The 27,117-nt window shown below is 55.1% G+C and overlaps 3 protein-coding genes across 4 annotated transcripts in view; 1 reads left to right on the forward strand and 2 right to left on the reverse strand.

The window, feature by feature from the left end:
• The window catches only part of Sptbn5 (spectrin beta, non-erythrocytic 5), a 39,661-nt gene extending 30,206 nt beyond the window's left edge, over window positions 1–9,455 (forward strand). The window contains exons 49-69 of the mRNA XM_023712614.1: window positions 613–694; window positions 813–959; window positions 1,468–1,605; window positions 1,681–1,943; window positions 2,116–2,302; window positions 2,475–2,687; window positions 3,768–3,964; window positions 4,057–4,261; window positions 4,477–4,662; window positions 5,596–5,751; window positions 5,978–6,195; window positions 6,325–6,514; window positions 6,737–6,913; window positions 7,071–7,175; window positions 7,455–7,584; window positions 7,713–7,797; window positions 8,088–8,121; window positions 8,229–8,320; window positions 8,399–8,481; window positions 8,873–9,199; window positions 9,442–9,455. Of these exons, the coding sequence (XP_023568382.1) occupies window positions 613–694; window positions 813–959; window positions 1,468–1,605; window positions 1,681–1,943; window positions 2,116–2,302; window positions 2,475–2,687; window positions 3,768–3,964; window positions 4,057–4,261; window positions 4,477–4,662; window positions 5,596–5,751; window positions 5,978–6,195; window positions 6,325–6,514; window positions 6,737–6,913; window positions 7,071–7,175; window positions 7,455–7,584; window positions 7,713–7,797; window positions 8,088–8,121; window positions 8,229–8,320; window positions 8,399–8,481; window positions 8,873–9,199; window positions 9,442–9,455 (3,229 nt within the window). The remainder of the gene's footprint in view (window positions 1–612; window positions 695–812; window positions 960–1,467; window positions 1,606–1,680; window positions 1,944–2,115; window positions 2,303–2,474; window positions 2,688–3,767; window positions 3,965–4,056; window positions 4,262–4,476; window positions 4,663–5,595; window positions 5,752–5,977; window positions 6,196–6,324; window positions 6,515–6,736; window positions 6,914–7,070; window positions 7,176–7,454; window positions 7,585–7,712; window positions 7,798–8,087; window positions 8,122–8,228; window positions 8,321–8,398; window positions 8,482–8,872; window positions 9,200–9,441) is intronic.
• Window positions 9,456–10,293: 838 nt separating this feature from the next.
• On the reverse strand, window positions 10,294–21,131 carry Pla2g4b (phospholipase A2 group IVB). 2 transcript variants are annotated; one of them, XM_023711257.1, is made up of 20 exons: window positions 21,052–21,131; window positions 18,544–18,616; window positions 18,184–18,320; window positions 17,924–18,055; window positions 17,315–17,355; window positions 17,126–17,168; window positions 16,927–16,981; window positions 16,487–16,617; window positions 16,176–16,259; window positions 15,963–16,000; window positions 15,012–15,147; window positions 14,033–14,169; window positions 13,574–13,796; window positions 13,362–13,479; window positions 12,947–13,084; window positions 12,680–12,784; window positions 12,382–12,561; window positions 11,993–12,159; window positions 11,303–11,489; window positions 10,294–11,206 (listed from the first exon to the last, which is right to left on the reverse strand). In XM_023711257.1, exons 1-20 carry the CDS (start codon window positions 21,091–21,093, stop codon window positions 10,989–10,991), a joined length of 2,385 nt encoding a protein of 794 aa, XP_023567025.1. In that variant the 5' UTR covers window positions 21,094–21,131; the 3' UTR covers window positions 10,294–10,988. The 2 variants fall into 2 exon arrangements, with proteins under 2 accessions (XP_023567025.1, XP_012369406.1); XM_012513952.2 differs by lacking the exon at window positions 21,052–21,131 and adding an exon at window positions 19,681–19,712.
• On the reverse strand, window positions 21,012–26,992 carry Jmjd7 (jumonji domain containing 7). The gene is made up of 8 exons (XM_004623380.1): window positions 26,909–26,992; window positions 23,382–23,535; window positions 23,053–23,306; window positions 22,675–22,731; window positions 21,981–22,076; window positions 21,672–21,748; window positions 21,293–21,452; window positions 21,012–21,181 (listed from the first exon to the last, which is right to left on the reverse strand). Exons 1-8 carry the CDS (start codon window positions 26,970–26,972, stop codon window positions 21,093–21,095), a joined length of 951 nt encoding a protein of 316 aa, XP_004623437.1. The 5' UTR covers window positions 26,973–26,992; the 3' UTR covers window positions 21,012–21,092.
• Between the last annotated feature and the right edge of the window lie 125 nt (window positions 26,993–27,117).

The following is a 27,117-nucleotide window of genomic DNA, read 5'->3' on the forward strand; positions in this document are numbered from 1 at the left end:
TTTTATTAACAGCAATGCACAATTTAAGAAAAAATAGCTTAGGTACTATTAGTCTCTTAGGGTAGCATAACAAGATGCCCCAGACTGGGCAGTGTAAACCACACAAATTTACAATTCCAGAGATCAAGTTGTCAGCAAGCTGGGTTTCCTATCATCTCTCAAGTTGTACGTGACTATCTTCTGCCCGTGTCCTCATATGTCATCCCTCTGTGTGTGCTCATCCGCCCTCTTCTGAGGACGCCAGCTGTATCCAATTAGACCCACCCATGTGAGCGCATTTTAACTTAGGGCCTTCAGAGAGACAGCTGACTCCAAATACGGCCACATGCTGAGGCACTGGGGGTTCAGACTTCAGCATAAGAATCTGGGAGACACTCAGCCCACGGTGAGCACTAATCTAGAACAGAAGTATGACGTGCTCTTATTTCAGAGGACACCTGAGGCTCAGGTACGCGGACACCAAGAAGGGCTAAAAGAGCACATGCACCCGTGCGCATGCGTGCGCGCGCGCGCGCGCGCACGCACACACACACACACACACACACACACACACACACACCCTGTAGCAGTTCTAGATCCTGGCAGATAAACACAGGGCCCACTCTCCTGCAGGAAAGAGACCCTCCTTCAGCGAGCCAGGACCCAGAGTCACCAGCTAGAGCAGCTCCAGACCTTCCTGCAGGATTCCCTTGAGGTACCTTTGCTGCATCAGGTGTGGTTGTAGGTGGGAGAAGGCGTCACCCCAAGGAAAGGGCACCCCAGAGTTTATGGGGATGGGAGAGCTCCAGGCAGCAAAACTCAATCTTCCCCAGGTGGTCACATGGCTGAGGAAGAAGAATTTGGTGGCTCTGGAAGAGGGCTGGCGGGAACCTGCCACATTGCAAACACTGTTGCGCAAGCAGCAGAATTTGCAGGCTGAGCTGAACATGAGCCTGCACCAGCAGCAGGAGCTGCAGCAGGTGAGGTGCGGGGTACAGGGCTAGGACAGCCCCAGAGCTGGCAGCGCGCCTGAGCCACAGTGGTGACAGCAGCACCTTACTGAGCACATTCTCTGTTAGTTTCCCGACTAGGCCCTGATGGGTAGGGAATTGAAGTTGTTTCCTGGGTGCTTCCTCTTTTAAAAAAAAAAATGCCTTTTCAGTAATTTTAAAGATGATATTTTGACATACTAAGTACATGGATAGCCATTGTGTGGCTTCAAAACATAACACTTTTTTAAACATTGCCTTTCTACCTACCTGACCCCAAGCAAATTTCCTCTGATATAAGCGCCCTGCTAAGTACTTTGTATGCTTTATCTTGTTTAAACAAATAACCACCATTTTCTCCAACCTACGAGTGAGGAAAGTAAGGCTTAGAGAGGTTCAGAAACTTGCAGCTAGTGCAGAGCCTCAGCAGCATGGGCTGGTGACTAGACTCCTGGTGTCAGAGCCCTTTGTCCCTGAGACGTGTGCCTTGTGGCTGCAGGAGGGGCAGAGGCTGCTACAAGGGGGCCATCCAGCCTCAGAGACCATCCGGGAGCGGCTGAAGGAGCTTGGGGAGCTCTGGGCTGAAGTGGAGGCCAACAGCCAGAGGAGTGTGGCCCGACTGCAAAAGGCCTGTGAGGTGAGGCTATGTGGGTCACAGAGCAGATCCTGGGGCTCCAGCCTCCACCTCAGGCTCACTCACATTCTGCCCTAGGCCCTGCGTCTACAGCGGAACCTGGAAGAACTGGGGAGCTGGCTGGAGCCCCAGGAGGTGGAGCTGAGAGCTCCTCTTGTGGGTCAGGACCTATCTGGGGTGGGCAAGCTCTTGAGGGCCCAGGAGGAGCTGGAAGCAGCCCTGAGCAGGCAGGCTAGGCAGGCACAGGCCCTGCTGGGCCAGGCTCACATATTGGCTTTCGAGCAGGAAGACCACTCTCTCATCAAAGATGTGGAAGAGCAGGCCCGGCAGCTGCTTCAGAGGTAGAGCACCCAGCCCAGTCTAGGCTTTCTTCTCCCTGGCCTCCTCCCCTGCTCCCAGTCTGTGTCTCCTCCTCTCTTTTCCCCTGCCCACAGTGAAGTGCACAGAGCCAGTGAGTACTGTGGCGGCAGTCTGGCTCCAGTACTGATAACCACCTACCCTCCACTGCTGCAGGATCGAGAGCCTTCAGGAGCCCTTGCAGGAGCGCAGGGCAGCCCTGGAGGCTCAGAGCCTCCTCCTGCAGTTCTTCAGGGATGCTGACGAGGAAATGGCCTGGGTGCAGGAGAAGCTGCCCCTGGCTACTGCCCAAGACTTTGGCCAGAGCCTCAGCACTGTGCAACACCTGCAGGAGAAGCACCAGGTATGGGTCCATGTGGGGAGCAGCCACCTGACATATTTAAGGCGTATGGGGGGGGCCCTGGATCTGTGGGAGTTCCATGACAGGGTGCTCCATGGGAGCAAGTCTGTGGGGTGCCATTAGACTTGAAGCACAACTCAGGTGTCTAGCAGCATCCCTAGTCCTCCCTTTTCAGAACCTGGAGAATGAGATAAGTAACCACGAGGCTCTGATGGACGTGGTGGTGGGCACAGGGCACAAGATGGTGCAGGCTGCGCACTTTGCTGCCCATGAGGTGGCCGCCCGGCTGCAGCAGCTGGAAGCAGCACGGGAGCAGCTGCGGGCAGAGGCAGCACGGAGGCGGCTGCTACTGCAGCAGGCCCAGGAAGCCCAGCAGCTTCTGACAGAGGTAAGAGGACAGGAATAGAGCACAGAGGGCTGGGGCTGGGCCTGAGAACCCGAGTATCTGGGGGCTAGAAGATGACACCCAGGGGCGGCAGTATATGCATCGTCCACTTCATCCCCAGAGTCTTAATTCTGTTCCCCAGAGAACTGAGGGGTGGTGTGCTTTGCTTCACTGCTCTTTCTAAACTAGTGGTTTTCAGCCTCAGAATCACCTGGAACCTTTGGTGCTGATTATACCTAAACCACCTCCTCATGGTGAAGGTCCTTGTATGAGTGAAAAAAAGAAATATGCTTAGGAATACTAACCAAATTTAGTTTTATTATTATGAGGTAAATAAAATCTTAGGGCCAGCCAGATAGCTCAGGAAACTAAAGCAGCTGCTTAGGCAAAGGGCGGCGGATGGGGTTCAATTCCCAGCATGCCCTGCTGGCCCCACTCTCTGGGTGCACAGAGATGGGGATTGAGACTGGGTGTAGTGGCACACACTTGCAGTCCCAGCATTCGGGAGGCTGAAAACAGGAGAATCACTACAAATCTGATCTATGTAGCTAGACCCTGTACTAATTTATTTTTTTATTTTTATTTTTTTTTTTTATTTTTTGCGGAACCGGGGATTGAACTCAGATCCTTGCGTTTGCCAGTCAAGCGCTTATCCTACTGAGCCATCTCCCCAGCCCCTCCCTGTACTAATTTAAAAAAAAAAAATCTTGCTGCAAGTTCAAGGTTAACCTGGGCTACATTGGGAGACCCCATCTCAAAAAAAAAAAAGAGGAGGAACCTTTGGAAACACTGACTGGTGGGAATGAGGGCACATGCCTGTCACATTTAGGAGGCTAGCATGGGAAGGTCACTCGACTTAGAGACCAGCCTGGGTAACACAGTGAGACCTCATCTTGGAAAGTACTGGAGCTCAGGCTCCATCCAGACTGAGGAGAACTTTCTGGGCTGGGCTAGGGTTCACCAGGTAACAACATGCAGCCAGGTGAGAACCACTGCTCTGAATCTTGAGACCTCAGACCCTAGCTAGGTCTACACCTTAGAGGGCTTTGCCCAGAGAAAAATGGATCAATGTCATCACTGCAGCTCCTAGAAGTGGGATCCTGGCTGGCAGAACGCAGCCATGTCCTGGACAGAGAGGACATGGGCCAGAGTGCTGAAGCCACACAGGCCCTTCTCAGGCAGTTGGAGGCTACCAGGAGAGATCTGCAGGGGTTCAGTTGGCGCATTGAGCGGCTGCAGCACACAGCATCCCTCCTGGAGAGTGGGCAGAACCGCGACAGGTGGGCAGGAGCCATGCTTGGAAGGAAGGGCCTTGGGGAGGGTGCTCCCACCAGGACACCTGAGGCTCAGGTCTAAGCTGTCTCCACTGCAGCCCCAAGGTGCTGGCCCAACTACAGGCTGTGAGGGAGGCCCACGAACAGCTGCTGCGGAAGGCAGAGGGCAGGGGACAGAGCCTGTGGGAGCAGCTACAGCTCCACCACCTGGAGCGGGAGGCCCTGCTGCTCGATGCCTGGCTGAACACCAGAGTGGCCGTTGCTGAGTCCCAGGACTACGGGCAGGACCTGCAAAGTGTCCAGGCAAGTCTGTCCCAGGCCAACCTGGGACAGTTGATGGAGCAAGCACAACCTGTGTTTGGGATGAGTGAGAAGCCACAGCAGTAAGCTGGAGGAGGGGGCCTCTCTGGGAGGATCCTGGGGGTTCTAGTAGGAGAGTACAGGGAGCTCAGAGCTCTGAGTTCAGAATTCTGGGCTCCATAGTGGCACAGTGACATCCTGGCCCCCCATCCTTGCAGGTGCTGGAAGCAAGGTTTGATGCATTCAGCAGGGAAGTGCTGGGCCTGGGGCAGGCCAAAGTGCAGGCCCTGAGGGAGGGCCTAGAACGGAGAGCCCCTGGGTGCCACCCCCAGATTCAAAGCCAGAAGAACCACATTGAGGCCACCTGGGAGAGGCTGAACAAAGCAATCAAAACCCGTACAGAAGTAGGTGGTATGGGCCCTACAGGTGTGTGTGTGTGTGTGTGTGTGTGTGTGTGTGTGTGTGTGTGTAGAAGTTGGCTGCTTTAAACACCCTGAAACAAGCAGAAGGGAGGCACCTCTAGCCCTCTGCAGGAGCAAGGCTTCCTTCTAGTGTAGGTGACAGCTCCAAGGAGAAACCGGCCTGCCCAACCAAGCTTCTAAGTCCCTCAAGCACCCCTAAGCCTGGGCTCCACTTCTTACCAGATGCCCTTGCTGGTCCCTCCTCACTGTGCACCCAGCCGGGCTCTGCAGGATCTCATGCAATGCTGAGCTCTCACCCATCTTTCCCATCCCCACCTGGCCTTCTCATCTGACTGCCCTGCATGAATTTGTGTACCATGTAAACCTTTAGCTTTCTTCCAGGACCTTAGCTTTCAGCCAGAACGGCTTGGTTGGTTTTTGTTTTTGTTGTACTAGGGATTAAGCCCCACATCTACCTATGTTCTGAGCTACATCCCCAGCCACCTTTTTAAGATTATTTATTCTGAGACATGGTCTCTCTAAGTTGCCCAGGCTAGGCTCAAACTTGTGAGTCTCCACAACTGGCTGCCACAGCTGCTTGTGTCCGTCAGAGCAGCCCAGGTCCCTTCATCTAGAGTCCCAGCCTGGGGCTGGCCCTCTGTTTCTCTCCTAGAGCCCATCATAGTGTTGCAGCCTCCTCCCCCTTGGGGCCAGAGCTCACATGCCCCAGGACTTTACACCAGCCTTTCTCAGACTTGTACTCTCTTTCTTCCTCACATGCCCCTGGGCCCTCACACACTACCAATAACATCACATATTCATCACAAAGCCCTACCTGTTCAAGAGGAGGTGGCCCTGGAGGCCTCCTCTCAGGGAGAAGGGAGCCCTAGGAGCAGTGGTCAGCCCCAACAGGCCAGGCCCTCTGTCCTCTCCCAGAACCTGGCTATAGCCCATGAGCTCCATGGCTTTGAGAAGGAGGCGGCAGAGCTCCAGGGCCGGATACAGGAGAAAGCTACCCTGCTGGAGGGAGAGCTCCTTGGCCACAGCCTACCATCTGTGCAGCCCTTACAGCAGCATGACAGGTCCCTGCAGGTGAGGGGCCCAGACAGAGGTGAAGGCGTTGCCTCAGTGCCTTCCCTCCACCCAGTGACTCCTGCCTGAGTCCAGACACCCAGAATCCCAGACACCCTCCTTTGGGGTCCCAGAACTTGACCCAGGCTGTAAAGCAGCACAGAGGGGGCTCCTCAGGCCTGGTCATGCATGGGACAGGCACGAGGTCAGGGGCAGACTGAGCCCTAACCTTGTGCTCTGGTTGCAGAGGGAACTGGCAGCAATAGCAAAGGAGGTGGCATGGGTACAGACGGAGGCCTGCCAACTGCGCCAGCGGCACCCTGCAGCTCAACAGGGCCTGGCTGAGTTGCTAGCCAAGGTGCAAGAAGCCTGGGCCACCCTGGAGATGAAGGCCCAGGAGCACAGCCGGCAGTGGGCACAGGCAGCCCAGGGCCATGCCTTCCGCAGACGCTGTTGGGAATTGCTGTAGGTGGTGTCCTCCTCTGCAGGGATGGGGTGGTTATCCTGCCTTAGGGGTAGCAGGACTCTCTCTGCCCTTACCCCTCAGACCACCCTGCCAAGCCCTGCCAGCGACTTCCTTTCCCTACCCTGCAGAGCATGGGCTCGGGAGAGGCAGGCACTGATGTCCTCAGAGGAGCTGGCCAGGGACCTGGTGGGAGCCAAGCAGCTCCTTGGGAACCATGAGGAGCTTGGGCAAGAAATCCAGGAGCGCTGTCTTCAAGCCCAGGCCATATGGCAGGAAGGACAGCAGCTACTGGACAACGGCCACTTCATGTCCCCAGAGGTACGAGCCCAGAGAGTGGGATGAGCCCACTTGACCAAGGCCTTAGAACCCCTGGAAGGCATAGAATAGGCCAGAAAGGCTGGGCGTGGGATGGTGAAAGAGGCTGAGAAGGGTGGGTCCGGGTCTGGTAGCCTTTCCTTCACTCCTCAGCTGTATCCTGCCAGCCTTGCCCCAGGTGGAAGCTGTCCATAGGCTTTCTTGGCATCAGCCTTTCCCCACCAGGTGACACAGAGTCTGCAAGAGCTAGAAGGTCAGCTGCAGGAGCTGCAGGAAACCTGGGCCCTGTGTCAGCAGCGCTATGAAGAGAACCGGAGCCTGCAGGAGCTTCGGCAGGGGCTGGAGCAGGCAGAGGCCTGGCTGGCCTCCCGGGAAGACCTCCTGCTGGAGCCCAGCTGCGGGGTGAGCGAAGGCCCTCCTGGAGCCAGTGTCATCAGGCAGCCACAGCCTAGGGTGGACCCTGCTGCTGTCCCACTCACTGGTTGCCCAGGCTCGGTTGTAGAGGGTAAGGAAAGGCCTTCAGGATCTCCAGGGCCTCACCCTGACTCAATTCTCCCAGCACTCAGTGTCAGATGTGGAGAAGCTGCTCCGCAGACATGAGGATTTGGAGAAGCTGCTGGCAGCCCGCGAGGAGAAGCTTACCCAGCTGCAGAAGAGGACAGAGGTGTGGCATGAGGCCAGGCCAGAGGTGGGGTACACTGAGAGGGGGGCTGAGGACTGGTAGTGGCAGTGGTCCCTCCAGTCAACCCACACAGCTTCCCTCAGGGCTTAAGAAAAACCTGCCACTTCAGTGGGACAGCACCACTGTGGGCTGGCAAGAGAGGGCAGTCAAACAAGGACACCTGAGAGGATTGGTATGCTTCAGAGTAGGATGTGCAGGCTGAGTGACCTACAACAGTGACTGGTCTGCCTCAGATGGGCTCATCTTGCCCCTCACCCCAAGGTGGAAGAGAAGCTACTGCAGGAGCAGACCCTTGGGAGAGCTGGTAGCCCACCAACAGTCATCCAGCAGAGGCTGTTTGGACACCAGGGCCCAGGAGCACAGCCAGCTGAGACCAAGACCCTTCAGCCAAGTGGCCCTACTGGACTGTACACACTCCTCACCATTAGTGTCTCCACAGAGCTTGAAGCTGGGCAGCAGCAGCCCAGTAATGCTAGTGTCAAGGAAACGGTTCATCCCCTCACCCTAGTGGGCACTGAGGCCCCATCTTGCAGTTCCAGGAGGCAAAGGGTACTCCCATCATGGAGGGATCTCTGGAGCTTAAGAAGCAGCTTGTACCTGGGGAGTAGCAGGAGAGTGCCAGCGAATTCCTTGTGCAGCTGCCTGGACTCAGGGAGGGGGTGGGGGAGCTACAGGCAGAGCCTGTGGCACCACCACACCAGAAAGGGATCAAGCTTCTCTTCCTGGTTTCCTGGTCTGTCACTCCTGGCTTGCTTTTCCCTGTGGGGACTATGGCCTGGCCCAGGACTCTGGGACACTTTAAGAGATGGGTCAGACTTCAGCCAGGTCTGCTCTAGCCTCTCCCCATTTGTGCCCCACCCCCACTACATAGCCAGGGCCAGCTCTTGGGACAAGGCTCCTGTTCTTGAGTAAGAGGATGGCAGCAGAGGCACCAGACAGCAGGGGCTGGAGACCAGGCGAAGCAGCTAGAAGATAGCCTCACCAGGGGAAAGCCTGAGGTGGCCCCGGCAACTCCTGCCCCTCATCTCCCCTCAGGAATTGGCTTCCATGCCTCCCCTCGACCTCAAGGGATCCCATGGCGAGAGGCTGAAGGACCAGAGTGGCAAGAAACATATGTTCTCCTTTAGGTAAGAGGCCTAACTCAAGCAATGGGAAGCGGGGGTCCCCCATGGAAGGGAAACTTGACCCCCGCCTGTTTTGTGCAGGCAGAGCAGTGGGGCACATATCCAGTTGGCAGCACCACCTGAAGGGCAGACGGCGCGCTGGCAGCGGGCCCCAGGCCATGAAGGTGAGCTCCGGGAAGGCAGGCGGTGGTGGCAGTAAAGCACACTGCAGTGTGATGCTTACAGGGGAATTTTTCTCGTCTGTAACCCTGAGAACAGGGCTCAAGGAAGTCAGGCAGTTTGCCTGCAGACATTTGCCAAAGCAGCCCTAGCAGTGGTAGAACCAGTTACCAGCTGACCCGCAAGTACACCGACAGGCGTCCCCTCAAGCCCCTCTGCCAGGCCCTATGGATTCAGTTCCTCCCCAAACTTCTCTGCTCTGCTCTTCTAATCCTGGGAGGCTTCTCTAACCTCAGACAGACATCTCTGAATGCCATTCTACAGAGATGTTTTAGGGACCACTTCCAAGCAGGAATATATAGAAAGCATCCTCTTAGGCCATTTCTGTCTTCATAGATCTGACAAGAAATGTCTTGGGGGATCCTGGCTCCATCCCCAAGGCCATCTTTCTAAAATCCCAAAGGGGCCATTTCTTCAGTATTTTGAGTACCTGCCACCTCCAGCTGGGTTGGTGGACACCCTGGGGAGCCTGCCTGCCTTCATGGGCTCATGGCTGTCTGGGAAAGGCAGGAGGCATGAAGGCTCCTCCTGAGGGCTGGCTGCCTGGGGTGGAGTGGTACACAAGTCAGGGTAACTGTCATTCTCTCCTTTCTCTCCAGCCCAGGATCGGGGTGCAGAACCCACAGCCAGCACCTCGGGTGAGAGTGCAGCTGTTCTGCTCAGGTAGGACACCTGGGGTGGGGCTCCAGGACCTGACACACAGCTGGCCTCTTCAGCCCAAAGTCCTGGGACTCAGCTTGCCCTGCCAGACTATGGGGGAACCCTCAGACTCCCTGGAAACAGGAAGCCCTGATACCTACTGGTTTGGATACAAAGCCTGGTCACAAGGCTGCCTTTCCCCCCCAGACTGGAAAGCTGTCCCCCAGCAGGGGCTCACTCCACCTCGGCTCTGCCCTCTGCAACAGGAGGCCCCAAGTGACAGGCCTAGGCCTCTCCCACTCCAACCAGCTTTCAGGTGGGTGGCATCCTGGCTTCTCCTTGGCCACTGCTGCAGACTGTGGCTGGCCTTGTCTGTCCAAGGCCCATGACATCCTTACTTTGTGACCTTCCTTACCCCTTCCCTCTCAAGACTAGAGGACATCCCAGCCTCCTGCTGTTTGTCTCCTGCTCCCCAAATGCAAGTTGGGATGGGGGTAGGGGCACATGTGCCAAGGCTGAGAGCTCAAAGGCTGAAGCAGATAAACAGGGTTCCCTCTGAGGCTCGTAGCCTCCTGTAGATCCACTTATCCAGATGCTCAGCACCTCCATCCTCCTCCTCCAAGCCACAGGGCTTCAGGCTGTCCAGAAGACACCTGGTGCTGGAGAAACATGGGGAGGCACTGGAGACAGGTGAGACATGGTTACATCCTCCACACAGGAGCCCTCAGAATGAGCCCAATGTCATGGCCCAGCTGTCACCTACCAGGCAGCAGCCAGGGATGGGTGTCTCTCTGGCACACCATCCATCCATTCCTATAAGGGCCACAGGTCCCAACTTAGGATTCATGTGACATGTGGTAAAGGGGGAGGCCTTGTCCTAGGCCAAGTAGCTTCTAGGGGTACCAGGACAGCCATTTCTTCTGTCCTGAAATTCCTACATGCCCAGGGCTGACAGACACAGCAAGCTGGATCCTGAGAATCAAGGACATTTTCTCACCCCACATCTGATGGCTGCCTGCCAGCCCCTAAGAGCTACTCCCCCACACCTTGGCTAAGCCAAGTGGGATCTCTACGGAGGGTGGCAAAGCCCTTATCGACTGTCCCTCTCAGCTACAGGCCCAACGGCTACTGTGGACCAGCTTCTGGACAATGTTGGATGGGCCCTGCCATGTCACAGCTTGCTAGGGAGGCCACTGTCACTGATGCCTGGTTCATCTGATCTCACGTCTGGCTGCTCCTTCCATGGCAGGAACAGTCGTCTGACTACATCATGGTCTCACTTCTATTCCCTGCCTGGGTGAGGTGGACAGGGCAGGGGCACAGTGAGTGACCAAACAGATATCCACTCTCTGACAGGCACCCATGCCTCAGGGCTATGTCAGGTGCCCAGAGAGAAGGGTTGCTTTGCTTTTAACCAAGAGCCCAGAATGACAGATGACTTTGGACAGTGCCTCCCATTTACAAGTACGTTTGTAATGTAAAATGCTCTGCTTCACTCCGTGCATTTGGCTACTTTCTCCCCATCACTCCTGCTGCCGCCACAAAGCCTATGAGCCCTCCTCACTCCATGGGGATCCCAGCTCTAGATGCAGCCAGAAAGAGCCAGGCTGCTTACTCTTAGCCTCTTGCAGGCCTTCAGCCTCATCTCTGTGCAGGGTCGCTAGTGGCTTCAGTGCCACCACCTCTGGACAGTCCTGAGCATCAAAGCCCTGTGGTACCAGAGGCTCCAGAACATGGTGATGCTGTCCCCATCCAGACTTGCAGCCACAGGGAAAAGGGCCAGGCAAGGTCCAGCCTAGGCACCTCCCCTGCATCACTGGGGTCTGCACTGCCTGTGCAGCCGCCGCTGCACAGCTTGGCGCAGGGCCTCCAGGAGCCGTTCCTGGTTGTTGCAGATGTTGTAATGTGTCAGGTGCAGCAGCTTGTCTGTATCCTCAGGGCTATAGGTCACCTTGGTGTAGTGGTATGGGGAGCTGGTAGAGGACAGGTCTACCTCGCCAGCTGCTTTCTCCTCTGGTGTCCGCCGCACCCCTGTGCAGAGAAACAGCCTATAAATGAGGGAACTGCCCTGGGGAGGGGGTCTGGGCCACTGCTGAGAGGCAGGGTAGAAGGGGATAGCTGGCTCACCAGGGGCTGAGTACTCCTGGAAGGAGTCATTGACCAGAGGAAAGTGGAGCACAATAGGGGCTTCAGGCTGGGTGGAGCTGCAGAAGGCATGGCACTCCTGAGGATGGCTCTGCTCCTCAGGGCTGGGTGAGATGTGAGGGAATGGAATCCCTTGCTCCTGGCAGAAGTGGCCCAAGAGCTGCAGCTGCTGCAGGATGGTAGAGGGGTCATGAGCAGGAGGCTCAAGGCTGAAGGTCTGGACTGCAGACCCACAGAGATGCAGGACCTAGTGCCCAGAGGCCGAGGAGACTGCAGTGGAACCCATGGGCAGGCCCACCTGACGAAGGCTGTGACCATGAAGAAAAGTAGGGGCTAAGCCTGGGAAAGTGGGGGGCAAACACCTCATTCTCAGCAGTGGGAGCAACACAAGAAACTCTCAGCAGCAGGGCTCACAGGGCCAGACCCTCCCAAGCCTTTAGGCCTAGCAAAGAGGATCATAGTCCAAAATACAGATGAAAACCTCCCCATCTGCTCCAGCACCATAATTCCTGGCCAGGGAAGGTGCCCTGGGAGGACTCAGGGTCCTGCATTCCATTCTGCATGATGTCTCTGTCACACAGCAAGGGAAGCTGTACCAGATGCTGGACACCAGTGGGCCAAGCAGAGAGGTAAAGCCAGGGTCACCCACCATCTCCCATCTATCCTCCTAACCTGGAAGGCTCCATGGAGGTTATAGTCCAGTGACAGGATGAGATCCACATCCCGAGTAGGCTGCAGGAGTGGCAAGCAACTAGTATTGATGAGGTAGCCGACATCCAGCAGGCAAAGGTGGGGCTCTGTGGGTGTCAGCTGGTTGGGAAGCCCATCTAGCTTGGTAGCTGCACACGTTTGGGAATGGAGTGAGAAGCAGCAGTTTTGATGACACTGGGAGCCACAGACACTGAAGCCCAGGGAAGGAGACTCTTCAGCCCCAGCCCTGCTCTGTGACACCCCACATACTGCAGCGCCCACACAAGCAAAGAGCAAAGGACTCAAAGAGCACAGTGCCCTGGAAATGGAGGGATACTGCAGGGCTGGGACTGAGGCAGAGAAACTGATACCTTTCCAGGTGGAGAAGTGGGGATGGTAGAAATAGTCTTTGTGGAAATGGAGGCCATGCAGAAAATTGTGAGTGGCCTGGGCCAGCGGGCGCCTTGTGAGAAGGTCGGTGAAGAACTCAGCGATACGGCCAGCTGCTGTGGGTGGCTCTTCTATCTTCATATGAGGAACCTGTTCCTTGTCTGGACCGGCAAGAATGTGGACGAAATGGGGCCCATGGGATCTCATCCCAGCCTCTGGGAGATGGGAAATGTTGAGGCCCTTGAGCCCCCACCCTCAGTGGGCTGCCCATGCGCCTACCCAGGTTGGCCCGATCCTGGGCCCAGCGCTCCCAGAACTGGCTGGGGTCTGAGGACCAGTACAAGCTGTCCCGGAGGCTGGCTGCGTACAGGTTGCTCCAGATACCTGAGGGAGGGCCACAAGAAGAGTCCCCGCCCCATCACAACCTGACCATTCCAGGTGGCCCATCCTAGACCAGGACACTCCTCAGGGGCTGAGCTGCATAGCCCAAGGGCACCCCTCACCTTCCCACACTACCAACGCTCCAGCCTTCCGGGTGGCGCTCACCTTCCAGGAAGCAGATGCGGGACTCTGGGAGCTGCTTTACCAGCCGCCCCATGAAGAACTCAGAGCCAAAGAGCTCAGAGGGGATGAAGGCCCCATACTTGGGGAAGCCAACCTCGTAGGGAGAGAACTCACACCACTCTGTGAGGAAACCATACATCTCAGTTTGGGGTATCTGTGGGCACCCACAATCCCACAAGTTTTGTGTAGGTGGACTTGGGACCAACAGATCCAGGCCTCATTGTTATGACTTAAGCACAGGACCTAATGCTCTTACCTCTGTCCCATAGGCCTGAGGAGCCCTGGTAGGATTAGTCTCTGGGACCTGGCCCAGGAGGTGGCTGTAAGTGCCACCTCCCACACACAGGCCTCTCCCTCTCCCAACAAGAGTACGCGTCTGCACTGTGGCGCTACTTACCTCCAAACTCAAAGGTTGTCAGGCTCTGCTGCTTGGTGTTGAGAGCACAATAGATGGGCAGAGGGTTCTGGCCGTGACTCAGCGCCTCCCGCTGATCTGAGAGCCTATGGTCGTGGGGCTGGGGGAGAGCAGCAGAACCTAAGCCTGTAGCTTCCTGGTATCCGAGCCTTTCCCACCCATCCCCTGGGATAGGCCAGGTCCCATCCACACACCCCATCATGCAACAGTGCCTCATTGATGAGGGCCCACAGGTTGGTGAAGCAGGCAGGGTGTCCCAGGCGGGTACGTTCGGCCAGCTCCTGCTGGTACTGCCACAGCTTGTTAGGAGCCAGCACACCCAGCTTGCTCTTTGTCACCTGTGTCTTCAGCAATTCCATGGGCCCTACTAGATCCTTCTGAGACCACTCTGGGTCCTCATAGAGGTTGGCCAAGGCCCTAGGAAGAGGGGTGGTAGGAGTAGGGGTCTTGTCACAAGGATCCTATCTGGGTTTCACCTGTTACTTTCTCTTTTGGGACAAGAGGTCCCCTGGGGCACCTCTCCCCGTCCCATTTGTTGCCCAGCTCTCCTGGTCTGAGACCCATGGGACTCAGTTGCCTTATCACCCACACTCCCTCACATTCAGACCCCACACCATGCAGTGGCTCTAGTACTCAGCCTGCCACCAGCTCACCAGGTGGAACCTGAGGCCCCTGTGATGTAGGAGACGCAGTCCAGGAGGCCCAGCTCCTTCAGACCAGCCAGCTGTCCATAAAGGGATGTCATTGCGCGGATCCCACCACCTGTGGCCATAATGGCTATTGTTGGGATCTGGAAAAGAGAGCAGCCAGACTGAGAAGCCCAAGGGATGTGGAAGGCCATGCCCTACAAAAAAAAGGCAAGCCCAATCAAGGGCCATTCAGCTGCCCCTCCCAGATGGGATCAGGGCCCTGGGGCCAGCTCTGGGTCTGCTATACTAGGAGGATCTGACTGGGACTAGCATCCCAAAGGGCCAGGCTTCACTAGGTGTGAGGGCTCTAGGATAAAGGGCACTTGCTCCTGTCGCAAAGGCCTGAAGAACTCTGGCAGAATCAATGTCTGGGAACTGGTCCAGGAGAGGTGGGTGTAAGAACTGCCTCCTACACACCCTGGTTACAGGTCCTACTCCGACAAGTTACTAGACCTCATCATTTCTGCTCCTGCTCCTGCTCCTGGGGAGTCTAAGTCCACTTTCTGGATGTTCCAGAGCCACTTTAAGTCTCAATTGCCCCTCTCCCTGCCCACACCAACACCTTTCCTAAGAGATGACCCAGGCTGACAGCCTTCTGGGACTTATGGGACCCCTAAGACAGGAGGCTATTCCCCACCAGAGGTCGGTCTCATCAATTACTGGGCCCAATCCCAAACCTGGCTGAGGGAAGGTTTCCCAAACAAACACAGGGAAAGAAAACTAGCCCACCAAGGACATTCCCTTGTGTGAGCTCCAGGTACAATGGGTAACACTCCACAATGGGAGGAAGTGGAGCTGAGGGGGCAGACAGGAGGGAGCTGTGACCCTGGGTTGGCACCAGCTCTGGACCATTTATAGAACAGCCAGTTCTAGTGTTTAGCCCTGGGCACAAGCAAGCCCAGAGGGACCCTCTCCAGCCCTACCCAGAAGCCAGAACCCAGACCTCATCCTCCTGTAAGTCTCTGTCCAGCTGTAGGGCTTGCTTCAGAGCTGCTGCCACCACCTGCTTCCGCCTGTTCAGGAAGGCCTGCTCCTCAGCACAGGGCCCACCGCCCAGCCGCACAGCCAGCTCCTTTGGGCTAGAGAAGAGGCATCCCTGATGCTGCCACTGCTATCCCAGAGAACAAGCTGGGCCTGCCTCCCATCCAGCTGCTGCCTCTACCTCCCCTCCCCTCCCCTCCCACGTGACTCTGCCATGTGACACCAGTGAAGTGAGAGGGGAAAGTGAGCTCAGTGACCTCTTGTGGCAGGGCATCTATGGTCTATCCACACAGCCTCTACCTGAACATGAGAGGACAGCAGGGATAACACGGCAAAGCTTGTGAGCCTGGGAGAATGGGGACAGAAGAGGCCATGCTGGTGCCAGGTGCAGGGACCTGACACCGTGACTCCCATCTCAGTCCCATGTTCTCTTCCTTACCAACCAACTCCAAAAACAATGACAGAGAAAATGAGACAGGTGGTCTTATGCTCCCTTCTCTGTGTGGGGAGAAGCTGCTCTCTCAAGACAGGGAGGACTGATGGGTGACCTCTCGTGGCAAGGAATCTATGGTCTATCTACACAGTCTCTACCTGAAAGGATGCAGCTTCCTTTGCCCTGTTTGTGCCCTCAAGCCTGTTCAGCCCTCATCTCCCCACATGTTTGTCCAGCCAAGCATTTATCCAGGGTTTCCCAAGTGCTGGGCACTAGGCTAGGCCCACTGCTCTGACTGGAGTAGGAATGCCAAGTGACAAGTCTAAGAAAAGGGCCTGCTCCACCTGTGAGCCAAGCCCTACAGCGCTGGAGGATAACTTGCTATAAGCCGACCCCTCTCTCCACTAGGCCAGCCACCTGCCCCTCAGTCTTTCCCAGGCACCTCCCTGTGGCTTCCCTATGTTCCTCCAGGTCTCTTACCCTTCTTCTTTCTTCAGCTCCACCCTCAGCATGGGTTCCTGGAACCATAAATGTTTCTGTCACAAAGGGTAATCGCCTTCACCCAACTCCGTCCTTCCCACTGGTCCCTGTGCACCCCAACTTCTAAGCAGTTCCCTGGGGCTGCAGCCACAGGTCCTTCAAGCCCAGGGCCAGCCCCATCCCTGTACCCAGTTTTCCTCTGGATACCAGTACCTGAGATGTTGGGAAGACCAGTCTCACCAGCTGGCCAGAGGGCAGGGCCCGCAGTGGCACCTTCAGTTGCTCTTGGGGGTCATCCTGCAGGGGATGCAGGGCAAACACCCAGGAGTCTTCACCCTTGTCATAGTAGGACCCCATCACCTCTTCCTAGCAGCTAAAGAAGAGCCACAGGGAGAGGAGCATATGGCCAGCACCCCCCAACCAGCTCAGGACAGTGGCCCCAGGTGAAGAAGCTAGGCAGGAGGAGGTACAGAGGGAAGGAGGTGGAGGCTCTGGAGACTAGCTCCCCACGGCAGGCACATTACCTGCAGGTAAATACTCAGCTCTTGCTCCCAGGAGGCCACGCAGTGGAAACAGAAAGAACTGGTACCTACAGAGGCCTCCTGCACACCTTCACAGGCCCCTGGAACTGCAAGCTGAACTTTCTTCTCTGACCCTAGAAATGCGAACCAAAGCAGAGGCTGAGTGGCATCTTTGCCCAAAGTCCCTCACTGAGCCTGGAAGGTACTTCCTTCCCTCTCTCCTCCACAATGATGTTCTTGTCCTGGCCCTGGCTGGGAGACAAAGTCCCCACCACAACCCCTGCAAAACCTAGGGGGAAAGCCCAGGTCCAGCACAGACTGATCCCAAGCCACACTCCTGCCTGAGAACTGCAGGCAGTGAGGGCAAGGTCCCTCCAGAGTCTCCTTTGGAAGCAGGAAGACTGGAATAAGAGATGAGAGCTGTTGCAGTAGGTCAGACTCACCTTCCCTGTCCCCCATGTCTTTCAGCTGAACGTACAAACAGTAGAGCTCCCGGGCCTGCATGAAGGGAGAGCCTCTCAGTCACTGGCACAGGCTCCTTGCACCTCTCTCAGGCTCAGTAACCAAGCACTGCTTGAGCCGCTTCTCTTATGAGGAGGAGTCACCCAGGGACCCTAGCCACCTCAGTGGCTCCTGACTCACCACTAGGATGTCATTGCTGACCAGACTTTCTGCACAGTGTGGCCTAGAAAGAGTCCCAAGGACCCAGGTCAGGGCCCAGGTCTTTCCATAATCCCCAAGCCCAAGGTCTGAGTACTCCTCCTGCACCAGGAAGGGCACCCAGACAAAGGCACCCCACATCTGACCAGACTGCCCCATGGCCAGACTCACAAGCTCTGCAGCCGAAATTCCACGTCCAGGCGCATCTCACCCTGAAGAGAAAGAGAAGTGAGAGGGAAAAGGAGAAAGAGTGAGAGGGAGGAAGAGACAGAAAGGGAGAGAGGCAGAGAAGGAGAAAGGCAGAGAGGGAGAGAGGGAGGGAGGGGAGAGGGAGAGAGGGAGAAAAGGAGAGAGGGAGAAAGGGAGAAAGGGAGAAAGAAAGGGAGAGAGGGAGAGAGGGGGAGAGAGTGAAAGCGAGAGCAAAAGTGTGTGTGTGTTCCAACCCAGATATCAGCTGGGCCTGCTGAGGCTGCAGTGGTGGGAAGGGGCTACTGTCCCTCTTCAGGCTGCTCTGTCTACATTCCTTGGGCTGCTCAACAAAGCTCTCTTTTGGCACACCTCAGGAGGCTGAGGCAGGAACGCCACAAATTCAAGGTCAGTGGGGGCTAGACAGTGAGTTTGAGGCCAGTTTGGACTACATGGTAAGACCCTGTCTCAATACACCCCTCCCCCAACTAAGTATAGAAAGCTATGCTTTAGCTCTTCTAGAACCCAAGAAAGAAGACTGGAGACAGGATGCTCCTTGGTTACCATACACTGGAAAAAAGGGGCCTGCCTTGCCTCAGTGTTCAGGAAGAAACTCTGGCGTCGGAACTCCCCAACTCGTAGGGTCCCTGCATCAAACAGCACTGACAACACAGCATCATCCTTGGTCCACAGGTCTTGGTCAAAGACTTTCAGTTCCAGTATATTCTGCAAGGGACCAAAGGGAGATGTTTACAAGGAGGAAGAAGGAATGGGAAAGTGAGCAGGGTAGAGGCCAGGGGACTAGGACAGGACAGGTGAGACAGAGGGCAAGGTCAGCCTGATGCCTGGACCACCTTGAGCTGACTGTGGATTCGGAAGCGAAAGGTTTGGTTCCAGACCGGGTCTCTGCTGTTCTTGATGGTGCGCGTCTGCAGCCTGTGGCTGGAGGCTGTAGGCAGCCACAGAGTCACGTAGCAGTCAGAAGGGCTCACTGCAAGGAGGAAGAACAAGTACCTATAATGGCCAAGCCAACCCAGCCTGCCCACCAGAGCCCAGTTCTCCCATCCCCTGCAAACCATACCCACTGGGCTGGACCCTACTGCCTCTTGTACCCAGAACTGCTCCACCCCTTCCCACTGGCACCTCCCTGATGCTGCCCACTGTAGTGCCCTCCTCCCCCAGCCAGCACAGGGCCAGCAGCACAGGATACTCACTCAGGTCCTTGGAGGGCAGGTTATGGGCTTGCAGGACACGCACAATTAGGAGGCAGGTCCCAGGGACCCTTGCCTGCAGGAGGGGAGAGGAGGTTTGCTGCCCGCAAATGGGGCCACAGCAAAGACTGGGCCAATCTTTTGAGGCCTAATGCTGAACCAAGGGTTCAGGCGCAGGTCCACCTTCCATGCTATCACAATGCTGAGCCGACAGGAGGGTGGCCGTGCTGACACCTGGCTACACTGACAAAGCACTACACCAGGGATCTACATACATTCACACCTACCACACCACAGCCTTGTGTGGGGGCATAAGAGTGACCTCACAAACTGAGGCAGAGGAGCGGCCAACTACTTGAGATCTACCTGGGACTGGCTGGCTCCTATTTATGCCCATACCCAGCTGCTTCTATTTCCTTTAGCTTTTCCACCCCATACCCTAGCTAAGCTGCTTTGGCACTGGTCAAGGGCAGCAAGGCATATAAGCTATCCTGAGGGAAAGGGGCGTGCCAGGGTCTCGGTGTCTTGTAACCTGTCCTTGTGCTATCCATTCCATCCTGGAAACCAGCTCTCCGTATAGTGCAAACAGCAGCTATCATCCTCAGGTTCTACCATGGTCCCTACAGAGCTCTCTCCAAACCCGTTCCTTGGTTCTGGGGATGCAAACCTGGTCTATGTGCTAGGGCAAGGGAGGTCTGTGTCAGCTGGTCCTCCCTACTGGTTCCCACCCCTGCCTCTGGATGGGCACTAACAGATCCAGTCCAGAGAGCTCCTGGGGCAGGGGCAGAGCTGGGGAAGCTCATGGCCTGCGGAAGAGCCCCAAGCAGTCGAGTCAGGAGGAGCATCAAGCAGCCACTTCCCAGGGCCCATTCCAGGTAGAAAGTCCCTCAACCAGATCCCTGTCTCTGCTCACTGCGTAGGTCCCACAGCACCCTCTGTGCCTACAGACTAGAGCTCCTCTAAGAAACAGCAGAAACCAAGATAAGATCGGGGCCAGGCTTAAAGTTAAAAGTTGGCTGCAAGTCACTCCTGGCTAGCAGAGGCCTCTGGGATGCCAGAGATACCTGGGCCATGCACTGGAGAACAGGGGCCTGTGCCAGATATTCTCCACAGTGGGGCCAGCACCCTGTGAAGCCTTACCAGAGCCATGAGGCTGAGTCCTCAGAAGCAAGAATGATGGGGCAGTGGCCACAGGAGCAAGGACTACTGGCTTTTAAAGCAGAACCAGGTGTTCCAGCTGACTGGAGCACCTCCCTGGTCCTGCCTACCTGCCACCTCCTCTCCACCCAAGTCCACGCCCACTGAACAGGCCCGGAAATGAGGCACCTTAAGCCTACACTGGAGCTACTGACACACGCATGGTGCCAGCCCCAGATCTCCGACATCCCAGATGTCCCACCCAGGGCCTGCCCCAGCCAACCCTGCCTTGAAGGAGGAAGCTCCAGGAGAGCTTGTCAGGGTTGAGCTGAAGGAAAGCAGAGCCTGGGGCCCACAGCAGAAATGATCTGAGGAACCAAGTACCCAACATCATCAGGGCCTTTCACAACTTCCTGGTGCCAGTACGACAGGAATGCCCAGTCCCAACTAAAGCCCTTGGCCAATCTGAGAAGTACTTCAGGTCCCATTCCAACCTGCAGGGGACTGGCCCTGCCACGTAAGCAGCCCTTCAAAGCTATGCCCGAGTCTGGGCTGCCTCCACCCTCGGGGTGGGGTGGCCAGGGATGAGCCTGAGGGTTGGCACACAGAGGGAGGGTCTCTTCCCACTCTTCCGAAGGATGTCCGCCATCCTCAGAGGGACAGTCCCAGGAGGAACAGGACTTCTGTCCCTTCCTGCCTGTGCCCAATATAGGGTAAACAAGGTTTACCCCAGGGCACCAGACTGTATCAGCTGCCCAAGAACAAGAGAGGAAAGCAAACTAGGATAAGCCAGGAATGGCGCCAGGGCCCTGAGCCAATGAGGCTTCAATCAGGCAGTCACAAGCAAACCAAGGCCAGCCTGGCCCACCCCAGGAAAGAGCAGCAAGGGTTGCTGTGGATAGTGCTTTGGGCAACAGGCAGCTCCACATGTCTACATCTGACCTGTAACCCCATCAGGATCACCCTCAGATTTTTACCTAAACCACGCTCTTTAGGCCGCAGAAAACTGTGATGGAGGATCAGAACAGGTGAATGTCAGACTCTTTTATTGACCACTTCCTCTGTGCTAGGCCATGCTGGCCTTCCAAATATGATTTCCATCCCCACAACCACCCTTGAGGTGGCCCATTATTATCTCCGCTTTGGGGCCAGGACACCAACGCCAACAAATGGTGATATGCCCAAGGTCACACTGCTGGACCTAATCCCCACTCCTCCTCCTCACCTGTGTGGCAACTTCCTGGCACCCTCACTCAGACCTGCCTGGCACCTCTTGACTACATCCCAACCCTTGGTGGCCCTAGGCCAGCAGCAGCAGCAACTACTCCAACTCCAGGTTGTCTCTGCAGTTGACCAGGCCAGAAAGAACTTGACCTTTCTCCTGAGCTGTCCTTGGTGGTGTGCACAGGACACCATCAGTTGAGACCTGCAGCCTTCGTGAGGCAGTCGAGCAGCTGGAAGTAACTGTACTTGAGGTCATATTCCATGTCATACCAGAAATTCACTGAGGAAAGAATGGGGACATGAATATGGGGGTCCATGTTTTAACTTAGAGTCCCCAACTTTCCCAGATGCCCTGCTAGCCTTGGCAGGGCCTGCCCCAGGAGCCTCTCACCAGCAATGCAACCATGGGACTGCTGGACATGGTGGAACCACAGAGCTGGTAGGTAGAGCAGCTCACCAGCCTGCACCGTGCAGTGCAAGGCCTGTGCCTGGCTGTAACTTGGGTACTGCGCCAGGTCTGGAGCAAGGGGGTCCAAGGGGATCCAGGGTACCTAGGACATAGCAGATGCCAGAAGGGAACAGGTCCCAAGGCCCAGGCCCCTTAGCTCTGTCTCTTCTGAAGGTGAATACCATGGACCCATCCTCTGCTCAGTACTGCAAGGTCCCAGAATGAACATTTTTCAAAGCAAGGTGCCACCACCACCCCAGATCTTCCTGCCTATTTCTCAAGGCCCTTTTGTCTCTCCACAGTCCAGGAACAGAACAGACACCTTTTCCATGGCTTCTTCATCTACCATTTTAAAGGTGCCCTCTTCAGTCAGCTGGTAGCTTGCTGGTGTGTACAGCTCTGCAGACCAAGAGAGAAGGGTAAAGGGAACGTTGCCAGCCTTGCCAGCTCTGCCCTTTCCAGCAGGCCCATGCTCTTCCTAGGTGCAGGGCCAGAAGGCTGGGGTTTCTGGTACAATTTAGATCTGTGGCTGTGCTTTAGGCCTGGGCATCAGCCTACCCAAGGCTCTTGCTGCCCTCCCTCCACTACAGGCCACCACTTCCACAACCTCTCCTTTAGTCCACATCCCTACCATAGGGGATAAAGGGCCGGTCACTGGGCAGATGTAACAGGAAGTGTTTCTCTCCCGACACCACACAGTACAGGTTCTCATAGTGGTCCTTGTGCACTGCAAACATAAGTAAGGCAGGGGACAAATCTCCTTATTCATAGCCCTATATCCAATTCTACCTAGGACAAAAGAAATGGCGCCTGAAAGGTCAACTGGCCGAAGATGGTACCAAGGACTCAAGTGTGTACCAAAGAACCTGGTTCCAAGTTCAATCCATGGTACCACATGTAGCTGCATAGTGAGACCCTGTACCAAATTAAATAAATAAATAAATAAATAAATAAATAAATAAATAAAAATTAAAAGCAGCAAGATTTTAAAAAGAAAAAAAGAACATGGCCCATAGGGCTGGACCCTGGGCAGACCCTAGCTCGCCTCCACCATGAGGGCAGGCTCAGCCAACATGCTTCTAGGTTCCCTGCCCTAGCTGGCCTTCAAAACGCCTTCTAGGAACCCAGAAGAAACTGCATGCCCCACTTCCAATGCCATGGGTATCCCCTCAGCTGTCAGGGGAAATCCTCTGTAGGGTCCATGTTCCAGAATCACAAAGCAAGTCAGAGATCAGCCAGCCCAACTGCCACCCCATCTATCTTCTGTGCAGGTCTCCTCCTCTTTACCCCACTGGCTCCTCTCTACTTGGGATCTCCAAACCTACAGGACGTCACTGCAGCTGCCTCTCCGAGCCAGAAGTTCACAGCATCAGGCATCTTTCCTGTGGAGCAGAGGGTAAATCACGAAGGCCCTACACAAGGATGCTCAGGAAGAACCCAGGCAAGGGCAAAGGAATCCAAACAGAAAGAAGAGGAAGAAGGTGGGAGTACTTCCCCTGGGGGCAGGAAGCTTCAGTTGTGCGTCTATTATCAAGTCCAAGCCAGAGGCAGGCATGGGGGCAACACCAGACTCCAGAGCACCCAGGCAATGGTAAAGGGAGAGAAGAAGCAAGCAGGTTGACTGTCCTCCCACTTCATCCCTGCCCAGCCTCCAGCCAGAGACCACCACATGCCACCCGCTTCTGTGTACTGCCTCCACGCACCCAGAGCCTCAGAGGCCCAGGGCACATGGGGCTCCAGGTCAGGCAGCAGCTGGGGCAGCTCAGTAGTCAAGTTGGAGCATTGCTTCTGTACATAGAGGACTCCTGGGTGCTGGGCTTGACCCTCCAGCACATCCAACACACGGCTCAGGGGCAGGTGGCGCTCTGCAGGCATCACGAAGCGGTCCCCTCGCACCACATCAGCATAACCATCTGGGGTCACAGCCACACTCACCTCTGTAGAACCCACAGTGGCTCTAGAAGAACAGATACAAAGCTCAGGTCCAGCTGCCAGAAAACACAGCCCGCCCAACACCCAGTGAAGCACCCACCTTAAATAGGGAAAGGACCATTTTTGAAGGGCTGGCCAGTGCTGCAGGGCATTTCGGATGATGCAGGGCCTGTTGGGGCACACCCAGTCTCGGTAGAAGCAGAGTGGAGTAGGGGGCTGGTCCAGGTAGGGCACAGCAGCAGGCACGCTGAGCTCTGAGAAATGGGGAAATGTGTGGCTAAAGGCACCCAGTCAGCTGCGTAAGAGAAGCCTGCCCTTCCTACCCTACATCACTGGGTTATACCCATGGGGCTGTGTTAGGCTCTGTGCAGCGGACCCTCAGCCTTCCATCCATGAGGGACCAACCTCCCAGCATCTCTTAGGAACAGAAACCAATGAGCTGGTGGGGGAGGCCCAGAATGACCTCCATGGGCTGGGAGGGGGTAGGGGCGAAGCTCTGGGAAGCCCCCTCCGAAAGTGATGCCAATGTGGATATAAAGGGAGGACCTGAACGCTACCTCAAGAAGCTTGGGGCTGGGGAGATGGCTCAGTGGAATAAGCGCTTCCCTGGCAAGCGCAAGGGCCTGAGTTCAATCCCCAGTTCCGCAAAAAAAAAAAAAAAAAAAAAGAAGCTTGTAACTCACCTGGGGAAATATGTTGTTGGGTGAAGATGCTAGAAGAAAGGTGAGGACTGTTTTGGGTCTCACTATCTTGGATACTGGGGATCACCAGAGGCATTTGGGCAGCTTATACAGCAGGTCTCTGGAGGTCTTGTGTCACCCTGTCAGTTATGACTTAACCTTTTCCCTGCTCCTGCCATCTTACTGTTTGTAAGTAATCAGCTTTGTAAGAATCCAGTTGATTCTACCAACTGTTCCTCAAAGCCACCTCTGCCTGCTCTTGACATTTTAGTCCCCCCTCAAGTGTCACATAAATAAGGTTTCCTTCCCTGACCAGTCTTTTTAAAATTACAATCTGCCCCCAAAGTCCTATCCCTTCCCTACTTTTTCCTCATCTTTATCACCATCTGACATGCTATATATTTCATGTATGTCTCCCTCTCCAGAATGACAGCTCCACTGATGCAGCCCTAGTACCCAGCATGTAGTAGGTACACAGTAAATACATGCTTAACAGTTGAATGTGTCTCAAACACTCGAGCCAGATGGTTGCTGTAGTGAACTAACTCGTTTTTCTGGCTTAACTCCCCTCTTAGAACATCACCACCTGGGCCCAGTCATCTATAAATACAATCTTCTGTCACATGCCTAGTAAAGAATCCTTTGATGTGCTGGGTATGGTAGTGTGCACCTACAAATCTCAGATACTCAGGAGGCTGCAGCAGGAGGATAGCAAATTTGTGGCCAGTTGGAGCAACTTAGGAGATGTAGCTATACACGTGTAAGGCCCCAGGTTCAGTCCCCAAGGACACCCTTACACACACTTTGATGGATTACCACTTCTCCTTACAGAAGACAGATTGCTCGGCATACATTGAAAGTACTTCATGAGCAGGCAAAACCTATTTTTCAACTATGATGTGTTTTGGTCTCATGCCTACCCCTCACTATATACCACAGGCAGTGCTGGACTTGATTCCTACAGCTCACTCCGATTGGAAAGCTTCTTTGTGGCTTTTGTAAGGGCAAAGGGCTTTGATCTGTTACATTTGTCTTCTAGGCTGGCTGAAATGCCTTGGCCCCAGTCAGTTCTTACTGCAACCTGCTCCTGATGGCCATGAACTCATCTTCACCACTGACATCAAGAAGTACCTTCAAAGCCACTTCACACCAGTCATCCTTGACTTCCAATCAGCAACTTTAGATCAGAAATTGGAACTCAGTAGGAAGACCCTGGTATGCCCAGAAAAGATCTGGCACATGTGTGCTTGCTTCCCTGGCTAGGAACAAGATGGAACCTGCCAGGTAGACATGGGAGGGAGGGAGGAAATGACAGGTCATCAGAACAGTCACCTCTAGAGGTGTGATGGCATTAAGTATGTCTGTCTTCCTGTTGTGCTCATCAGGATTGGAAGGAGGGTAGCCCTGGGATTCTCAAAATATGTACAAGCTGTCATATTTTATTATTTAGATTTTCTGCAATTATTTGTTTAATCACCATTTCCTTCAGAGAATGACTATTTTCTCTCTTAGTGTTTCAAAATAAGACAATTTGAAAAGGGATCCCATTAAGTAAGCTAATAATTCTTCTAAGTGGCTTTTTTTTTTTTTTAATGTATTTGGTACGCAGCTTAGACTTGTAGTGATCCTCTCGTTTTCAGCCTCCCCTGAGCTGGTATTACAGGTGTGTGCCATCACTCCTGGTCTCAGTGGCTGGCTCAGCGTGTCCCTGGCAGGGCCAGCGCATCATGTGGTGCCCGGGATTGAACCCTGGTCCCTTATCTCACTGGCTCTCTTCTAAGAATTTAACCAGCAGAAATACCCACGTCCACGCTCTCCTCCAGGCACACTGGTTTCTTCACTTCACTCCACACACCAAGGACAGTAGACTCTGCTAGCCCACATCTCTCGTCTAACCTACTACTTCCCTAGGACTTCCTTTTAGTGCACTGATGGGTAACTGTCTCCTCTTCACTGAGAACACAAGCTCTGTGAGTGATGTACCTCAAATACACAGAACAGAACCTGGCACACAGAGGTCTTTAAGAAACGTTTGCTAAAAGAATATTTAAATATTCATCGCAGTATTACTAAAAACGACCTACATGCCTATCTCCATGGGCTGATTCAAGTACAGCCGTGGTTCACAGGTACAGAAAGGTCCGAGGTGGATAGATGAGAAATGAGCTCCTGGATGCCTGGTGCTGAAAATGTGCTCAACAAGCAACTAGTTACAGTATACCAAAAGAGGAGTACAGACTCGTGTGCACGGACAGAAAAATTTTGGGGAGAATGTGAAGTGTGTTAAAGGATGGCAGGAAAGCTTTATTTTGTTGTGGTGTTACTTGGGTCCGAAACCGGGGTCTGGCGCAGACCAGGCAAATGCTCTACCTAACTACACCTCGTTCCTCCCTCTGCATATAGTGAGAACGTTAGTAAAAGCTTACATACATTACAGACACAGGTGCCCATATACCGTCTCCATGATAAGAAACCAGGTGAAAGAAAGTAACACAGCCACAGTAGAGGAAGCCTATAGTCCCAGCACTCTGGGAGGCTGGAGCTGGAGGACCATAGGATAAAGTTCTGCCTGCGTAACTTAGCAACTCAGAGAGACCTAGTCTCAAAATACACCGCAAAATAAGTAAGTGCTATAAATAGTTAAGTGCTAGTTTTTAAAAGAAGCTTCTACACAAATTAACGCACTGCCTAGGTTCATTCTGCACGGGGCTAACCGGGGAACCCAGAAGGGCACTAGAAAAACCCTAAGACCGCACCCGGTCTCGGCAATCCAGCGACTCCTCACCCCCGGAAGCCCCGAGCACGCTCGACCCCTGCAGGAGCAGCCGCGGACGCCCGCGCCGGGGGAAGAAGTTCGCGGTGGTGGCCGCCCAGAAAAAACTAGGTTCCCGGCACCCCAGAGCCCCTCCCACGACAGCCCACGCCCGGACGCCGAGCACCCACTCACCCCGCGCCTCAGCCGGGAACTCTCGTAACGCCCTCCGCACCGCGTCCAAAGCCCCCGCCGCCATGACGCCAACGGCCCGCGGCCCCGCCCAGGCCGCACGCCGGCGCCCGGGCTCTCCGCGCCCTCCTGGCGCCGGGCGGCTGCTCTCCCGGTCCCGCTATCCAGTGGGGCAGAGCAAGAAGCACTTTCTGTAGCCGGCACCGCTTGCT

Source organism: Octodon degus, unplaced genomic scaffold (genome assembly GCF_000260255.1).
Source record: "Octodon degus isolate 3935 unplaced genomic scaffold, OctDeg1.0 scaffold00002, whole genome shotgun sequence".
In the NCBI taxonomy this organism is placed as follows: domain Eukaryota; kingdom Metazoa; phylum Chordata; class Mammalia; order Rodentia; family Octodontidae; genus Octodon; species Octodon degus.